Genomic DNA, 8687 nt, shown 5'->3' with positions numbered 1-8687 from the left:
TCTATGCGGCCCAGCTCTTTGGCATGTACAGGCAGCAGAGCTGCTCAGCCCCCGCTTCTGAGTGGTGGGTTTAACATTTTGCTGGTGCTCAGTTTTAATCAAGCAAATCCCCACTGCCCTGAGGTGCACCACTCTAGACTGTGCGTTGATCTGGAGCAGCGAATTCTAGTAATGAGCAAATCCACCATTTCTTGCAGGGTAATCACTGGTGAGACTTTTTACTTGAGAGCAACCCCTATTCGGTCTTGCAATATATGTAAACCATCATATTTGGTTGGGTTCAAACAGCTCATCACCATAATTGTCCCCGAGACCACTCATGCTCACTGCAGCATTTCAGGAAAACAAGGCGCGTCAAGCATTCCTGGTTTTTTAGATGTTTGCGGGACCATCAAATGAAATGTATTGAGTTCACTAATTGTTTTTTTCATATAGTCCACCAAAAAACAGGAGCTCCATTGAATGTTAATCTGCAACAACAAGTGTGCCATCCTCTGGTACCCTCAGGCCATCCTAGTACTGTTTTTTTAGTTGCCTCCGTAAGACAATGGTTTGTAGCAAATAATATACAAGTATTGGTTGTTCTTCCACAGTGACAAAAGATTTAAAAGCCCTTACACTGTGAGTTAGTACAAATTCATCACAAGTTGCTAAGTGCATGGTATGATAGATGTAATGTCAATGCTCCCCTCTGAGGTGCAATAACTGGAAATCTGGAAATTACAATTGTGAACTGAAAGCTGCACTCTAATCTCTTCAGAAGGACCATGTAAGCTGTGATAAATTTGTAAAGTTAACAAAATAAGTACAAGGGTCCAAATTTTTCTTAGGAACCCTGCTGCCGTGGCTGCTGAATATCAAGGCCCCATAGATCTCGAGTCCACCTCATTCCTTGTCTCTTAATCTCGCTCTTGCATATTATTTTTCATCCTTGTTTTCCCTCTTTTTACAGATTTTTCTCTTTCCTCCTTTTCTGGCTTTCTCTCTCTTCCTCTGTGTTAAAGCTGGTGATGAAAAATAAGTCCTGATCCCCAAAAATGAGTTCTGATGCCGATCACCTTAAACCACTGGCATAAATTAAGCACAGCATGTTTGTATATGATGATTCTGTCTGCCCAATAAAACAAGATAACAGTTATAACCCTATTAAATTAGGAAAATATGAACAACACAACTGTAATCCAGGCATTAAAATCAAACATGTGTCGCAGTCTTTAAAAGCAGACAAGCAGCCATGCACAAGAGCATCTTGCATTAGAACAGCACTCTTGAGCGTGGGTTCTCTTTGTTGTCTTGGTGACTAAGTATTTCAATCCTTGGAGTAATTAATCTAATTTACGAAGAGCTGCTTAAGCAAAAGAAAGACCACTCAACAAGAGCAGCAGCCATGCCCAAAACCTGTGCTGTCCCTCCACTCAAGGGATCTCGGAGTGATGTTGAGTTGGAGTCCAGGTACTACTGGAAAGGAATAGTCATGAAGAAAATCAAAAAATAGTTAAGGCCACCTTTTTAATGTGGAAATCCTACAGCACACAAAGTGTTACCATACAAAGTCAACAAATGCAACTTAACAACAGCCCCAAACCAAAAACACATCCTGGGTTTGGTTTGAATACAGTACAATGCTTGTGAACAGGGTCTTTTCTGATGGAGAGTAGAAAAGGAATTCAAAGCTCTCTGTCATTTGTACAAAGCCTTCCTCTTAGTTCGAGACTTAGACCGGCCGATAATTCAAAGTACTACCACCAGGCACAGTTGTACCATTCCTGGTTATCCAATCCCCAAAAACTCCTAGATGTAGCTTGTCCCTACTGGAATGGACTCTGTCCATGGAATGCCATCAATGTACAGAAGTTCACTGGTGCTCTGTGGAGCTGGCCTTAAGGCATTTTTGTATATTTCATCTGTATGGATGTCAGATTTTATTTAATGAAGGATACAGGCTAGGTCTGATTTCACAAAAAATGCAATTTAGTCCCACGCAGATTTGTGCTAAAAAACTGCGAACTTGAATATGCACATAATTCACAAAAAAGTGCGTGCCTACGTTTGAGCTGCTTATGTGTAACTTTCTCAGCGAGCAAACAATTTACACATATGCAAATTGCAAGTGATCCCTAACAAAGTGGACAGAATTAGTATACGACAGGAAACTCACAAAATGTACTTATGCAAAATGTGTCTGACCAAGAAGTGGCAAATGAAAAACAATGCAGATAAGGTTTACACCAACAAAGGGGCAAATTCCATATAAGGGGTTGCTAAGACAGAAAAGGTGAAATAGGATTTACTCTAATTCCCCTTACTCTTAAAATGCACTTGTTTCAACAAGGTGACTGCAAGTAAAAGAAAAAATAAGAATATGCACCCGTATGTGTTGAGTGCACCAAACTCTATTCAACAACATGAATTTTGATTCAGAAATGTGTTTTGTTTTGCTTAGAAAAAGATCCACAATGTTTGTTCAATGATCAGTCCCCAGGGTGTTACACATGCGCTCCATGAGCAAATTGTGCATGCACCTGTGTAAAGGTGTCGTTAAAAAAAAAGACACAGGGGCTTATTTATGAGCCCTTGTGTCACTTTTGCGCCGCCGGTGGGTCACTTTTTGTGACACACCAGTGGCGTAAAAATGCACCATGTTGCGTCATATTTACAAAGTGATGCATCTAGGTAGATGCGTCACTTTGTAAACCCCTGCGCCACATTATACATGCTCCAGGTATAATGTATGCAAGGTGGGTGTTCTGACGCAAGTAAGCCTCGTAGAAGTGACGTAGTGAAATCTATGAGATTTCACTGCGCCACTTCTAAGACACAAAAGCCTCAATATCTTACGCCTGCTTCACAGCAGGCATCAGACTGACGCAGGCACATTTGAAATGGGACTTGCCCATGTAAAATGACCCATTACTGGAGTTGCGTCACTTTTGTGACACACTCCAGCAATGCGTCATTTTTGCACCTACAGATACGTCAGAAATACTGATGTATCTGTAACTCCTTACGGCATGATGCGTCATACTGTAAATATGACGCATCCACCATGTTGCAAGGAGCGCGCAATGAAAAGTGACGCATCACTGTTTTCACGGAGCGATGCGTCACTTTTCATAAATGAGGCCCATACTTTTCTGCTGACATTTTGCACAATGCTTGTGGAAAACTATGTGAATCACCCATCTATGAGCATTCTAGTACCCAGATATAAGCTATGCATGTCACATCTTATGGCAATCAACTTGACCTTTTTGAATAAGGACCCTTTTCTTTTAATGTAGAAATCTGTTAATTTGTTAAAGAGAAATGTGTACATGCTATGTCATTTCAAATTTAAAAAGTGTACATATAGAGGTCCAATAGGAAACCTCGTTCACATACACTTTGTGCACAAGGCCAATTGTTCATAGAAATTCTTTGAACTATGTAAAAGATTGCAGAATTGGTCATACCTGTTGGACCTGTCAGCCTTAGGGTAGTCTCCCCATTTATTTTTGATCGTGCCTCATTTTTTCCACCCTCATTTTTGATGTTGGACTTAGGTCTCCGGGCGCCTTTTCATTGCCAACCAGTGTTAAGGTGCAGGTGCTCCCTTCTCCCAAGATGGCTGCCACAGACCCCTGCTACTGCAGAGTGGTCTTTCATAGTAGCACCCTAGCTGCCAGGAGCTGGCTGGAACCCCACAACAATGTTGCAACACCAGCCCGCCTTTTCTGTCCCTTAGGTAGTATGGGGAAGCTCCTGGAATGTGCTGGAACGTTCTAGAAGGGAGGTGTGGTTTTTACTTTTGCCTCCTTGGCTAGAGGTCACCTGACCTTGGGATACATAAGTGAGGGAGGGAACTTTTTGTAGTTAGTTGGCCAGTTGGGGTGACGCAGAGCTGGAGAATCCACGCAGGAGTGTAGGCGGTAGGGCCTAGCCAGGGACTTATGCCTCTGAGAGTGACAGGGCTTAGGTGCTGCCTCTTAAGTTAGTGAGGGATCCTGTGAAACCCACTGATCTTGCCCAGCAGTAGGAGGACCCAGGGAACCTCTGCCCTGCCTGACTAGGAAGGACCTAGTCGCCAACTCATCCCCTACCCCCCAAGGAACAGAACCCCAAGGGCGCCAGTATCATCTGCGCCACAAAGTCTGACTTTTGAAACTGCAGAAGTACCATCCTGAAACTTCATGCCAAGCTGACTATTGTAACTTCGTGAAACGACTGATGGCCTGACTGCTGGGGATCGACCAGGTGCTGGCGCTGTGTTTCCTGCGCTGCCAGACCTGACCTGTGACCCACTGTGCAGATCTGCTGTCGAGCGCGGAGCTGGCCGAGCTCCCGCTTAATTTGTGACCCCCCCGGGTGCCAGGACCCGCAACGCGATCACCGCCGCGGCCCGTAGGCCTCAGGGAAGTGTCAGTGTCAAGTCGGAGCCCGCGGAGAAGCCCGGGGCCCCACCGCTGCCGTCGCAGCGTCCGAAGGAAGAGCGAGTGTCCGGGAGTGTCCCGCGCCGTTGCGCGCGTCGGAAGGAGGACCTGGAGCGGAACCGAGCGACGAGATCAAGGTAACCCCCGGGGGCTGGGAGGTAGCGCGGCCGTGTGGCGGCCTGAGACTCACCCCCCCCTGCCCCCCGGGAGTCGTGGGAAGGCCCGGTGCACCCCCTGCCAGGTGGGAACGACACCGCATGCAGGAACTGTGACTTTCCCCCCTCCGTGGGATTTCCCGCCGTAATTGTGAGTCTCCCCTCCGTGGGATTACCCTCTCCTGGGGACTGCCGTTCGCCAGACTCAACAGTGTTCAAAGCATTCTATGTCCCCGTAGCGCTGATCGTTCAATTGTACTCAACAGTGTTCAAAGCGTTCTATGTCCCCGTAGCGCTGATCGTTCAATTGTACTCAACAGTGTTCAAAGCGTTCTATGTCCCCGTAGCGCTGATCGTTCAATTGTATTCAACAGTGATCAATGCGTTCTATGTGGGAGTAGCGCTGATCGTCCAATTGTATTTACCAATGCTCAATGCGTTCTATGTTAGAGTAGCGCTGATCGCTCAATTGTATTTACCAATGCTCAATGCGTTCTATGTTAGAGTAGCGCTGATCGCTCAAGTGTAGTTACCAGTGCTCAATGCGTTCTATGTTAGAGTAGCGCTGATCGTTCGATTGTATTCAACAGTGCTCAATGCGTTCTATGTCTCAGTAGCGCTAATCATTCCTGTGTATTCACCAACCCACGAGCGCTCCTTTCGCCAGTGACGGTCCCAAGTGCAAGGCACTTACTGTGCCCACCACGCTTATGCTCAGGGTGCTAGGCAGGCATTATACGACCGCAAGTTATGCTCATGTGCCTTTGTTTCTTCGTAGACACCCGTAGCACCACGTGTGCAGGCCCCGGCCCGCAGCACTAGGGAAGTTCATACTGCAGGGGTTGCGGAGGTAACAGTACTGAGAGGCTGTACATGTTAAAGCGTACAGGTAATGAACAACTGTAATGCACATGTTGAAGGGTACAGGTCATGAACAACTGTAATGCACATGTTAAAGTGTACAGGTAATGAGAAACTGTAATGCAAATGTGAATGTGTATAAGCTAAGATACATTGCCCTCCAAGATCACCGCGTGTGATCCTTTGATTAGATAAAACCTGATAAATTTGCATTCACCTTATTGTGTGGCGTCCATTATTGTGTTCGTTTACTGCTTCAGAGGATGCGTGTGTTGTATGGTCGCTTAACACACAGGCCTTTGGGTGCCCAGCCGCTCGTGTCACGTTACCCCCTTAGGGCCTGGAGACCCCAGGTCTTACAATACCAAACCTCTGAATACCACATTCTTGTTCTCAGGCAAACAACCTCTGAAGACCCCTTGGCTGAGAAGTTCCTTCCTTCCATCTAGTGGATGGTATGGCCCCAGCACAATTCACCACAAGGAACACGTGGAATGATCAAGCCATACAGCGTAGGTTAAAATTGGTGCTGGCCTTCCAGATGTATCCAACCTGTTTCTTGTAATCTATGGCATCCTCCAGGAGTCTAAAATATAAATGACTAAATGGTTGGGATAGCCAGAAAGAGAAGCAGGCATGACAAGCGGGTATTGCTGTATAGTGGGACATATGCCGCTGTGACCAGAGTTTTATGCGATACAATGCTGAGATTCGCAAAGCAGGATTGTGTAGTTCATATGCTCAGAACTGAGTGCATGACTGTTAGTGAGGGGTGGGGAAGAGGTATTTTGATGCCAAGCGACATTCGATACAGTTGTTTAAGCTGACTGAATCCTGTTGAAGAATCCTGTTTGCACTTCGGTTCATCCTACAGTCTCACAGGAGATGGTGACTGTGTGTTGGTGATTCTACCACCAGCAAGGAATTGACTTTTCTTCCTGTTGTCCAGTGCGTGCCAGTTCTGAGAGTCTGGTAGAGATAGTTGCCAAAAGAGATGTTAAACTTTCACCTTTGAAGGAAGCTACGCTGGGCCAATGCCAACCACATAACAAGCATTCTTCTGGTGTCACATTGTCTTGTAACCTATTGCAATAACAACTCATGACTTTTGGACACCTCCTGAGGAATGCTTCATTCCAAATGGTCAGGACTTGTTGCCAACAGACCTGATGTAAATTCTCCCACCATCACCCAGAGTAAGTTGGATCTAGTTATAAAACACCTCGTCCTCGGAGAGCGAGCTGCTGTCCACATAGTGAATGGAGCTGTTTAGAAGCTGCCTGTTGGCACTAAAGGCAACACCCTTCCTCTCCCCGGCGGAGATCGGCTCTTGTCTTTCAGAGCTGTTGGTCCTGGAATCTCCTGTTGGAGGAGAGCTGCCAACGGTTTCGGCTGTAAGTGCCCCATTCGCGACCCAGTTCTCAGCCCTCAGGTACTGGTATGTCCGGGCTGGAGAAGTCAGGGCAGAGCTGTTGTAGGGTTGGAGACTTCCATCCAGGATTGAGCCACCAGGGCCATGGGGAAAGCTTAGGAGCCTCCCTTGAAGATACAAGCTCTCCAGGTCTGGAAGGAGAAAAAACAGAATGCAGTGACAAAGTAGTCAGGAATTAAAGTATATTAAATTCATGAAAACACTTTGTAAGATATAGAGATTTAACGTGCAAATCGCAAGCTGCTATCTTGCAAAATCTATTTTCAGAATCACTGAAATAATGCAGAATTAGAGGACCACATTTTGTGGCAGTTTCAACTAACCTAGGGCCTGAACTAGAGTGAGGCGGAAGGGATACTCAGCAACAGACATGACTGATATCCCGTCAGCCCTATTACAAGTGCATTATATCCTACGGCACTTGTAATAAGGCGGATGTGCTATCCAACGTGTTTGTGACCGAGTAACCCGTTCACCACACTCTAAAACAGGCCCTTATGTAGTAAGATAGACAAATTGTGTCGCATAATGCAGCACATTTTTATACAGTACTGGTTCATTATTTTGTCAGTTTAACACATAATGATAATTTCTGGTCAAAACTTTGCCTTGTCATAATTTAGCACCTGAACACAACAATAAGCAACTAAAGGGTGACCAGATAACCTTTGCAAAGCGTCTGCCACTGCCTGCACCAATGTGTGGCGCTCTTATCTAACAACATTGGCTCCATATGAACTAGAAACAATTTTTGGTTGAAAACTGCAAACTCTGCCGCACTTGATGGATTAGGTGGCAAGTGAGGTGAATACCAACTCCTAAAAATAGCATCAAGAGTCTTGGAGTCTGGCTGGACAGTTCTTTGTCTTTTAACATACAATCCACAAAACTTTCAGCTACCTGTTTTGGCATCATGAGGATGCTAAAGAAAATTCTCCCTCTCCTCCCCCTGGAAGCCAAACAAGTGGCCGTACAAGGTCTTATCCAGGCACGCCTTGATTTTAATAATGTTTTATACCTCGGCGCCCCTGAAGCCCCTCTGAGAAGGCTGCAGACAGTCCAGAACTGCGCAGCACGCATTCTATTAGACCTCCCCCGCAGACAGTCAGTGAGGGCGGGCCTGGCCTCCCTCCACTGGCTTCCGGTGCGACAGAGAGTAATGTTTAAAGCTATGTGTATAGCTCACCAGGCCTTCTGGAATACCGGCCCCAGGATTACTCGGGACCTAATCTCCCATTACACGCCCACAAGATGCCTACGTTCTAGTCAGACCTTCCTTGCGACGGCCCCCAGAATTAAAAGAACCAGATCCGGAGGCAGAACATTCTCCTACAACGCAGCTAGGGCCTGGAATGCCCTGCCACCGCATCTTAGAGCCAACCCCAAGCTGACGGCCTTCCGCAAACAGCTGAAAACCTTTTTATTTCACTCAGTCTAACTTCGCTCCCCTCCTACTTCTGGATCCACTGGTTGGATTACTGGTATTCTCAGCGCTTGGACGCCTCCGGGCAGCAATTCGCGGTATACAAATGTACTTCCAATTCCAATTCCAATACCATATTTAGGCAGAAAATGTCATGGATTCAAATTTACATCGGCTCAGTGCATAGTGCTCGGAATACAGATGAATGGAGCTGTCATACACTGCCTCCTCTAACTTCTCAAAGTTGAGGAAAAAGCATCACATAGATTGTGAAGTTGATTATGTTTACTTCTTCATATTTGAGTGGAAATAATGTGGAAAAAATCAAAAGTTCATTCTTTTTAAATATAAGAAATGGGTCACTTGCTGAATACAGGTAAAGCATTTCTTTCATTCCAAACTTAAAT

The 8687-nt window shown here is 45.8% G+C and overlaps 1 protein-coding gene across 1 annotated transcript in view; it reads right to left on the bottom strand.

Moving 5' to 3' along the window:
• Positions 1-334: 334 nt before the first annotated feature.
• Positions 335-8687, bottom strand: part of FAM131C (family with sequence similarity 131 member C) — a 389134-nt gene continuing 380781 nt past the window's right edge. Inside the window, exon 7 of the mRNA XM_085609013.1 lies at positions 335-6988. Within this exon, the coding sequence (XP_085465139.1) occupies positions 6633-6988 (356 nt within the window). The 3' untranslated portion in view covers positions 335-6632. The remainder of the gene's footprint in view (positions 6989-8687) is intronic.

Source organism: Triturus cristatus, chromosome 1_2 (assembly GCF_964204655.1).
Source record: "Triturus cristatus chromosome 1_2, aTriCri1.1, whole genome shotgun sequence".
Taxonomy (NCBI): domain Eukaryota; kingdom Metazoa; phylum Chordata; class Amphibia; order Caudata; family Salamandridae; genus Triturus; species Triturus cristatus.
Note: the sequence above shows the minus strand (reverse complement) of the source record. Positions and strands in the feature narration are given on the sequence as shown.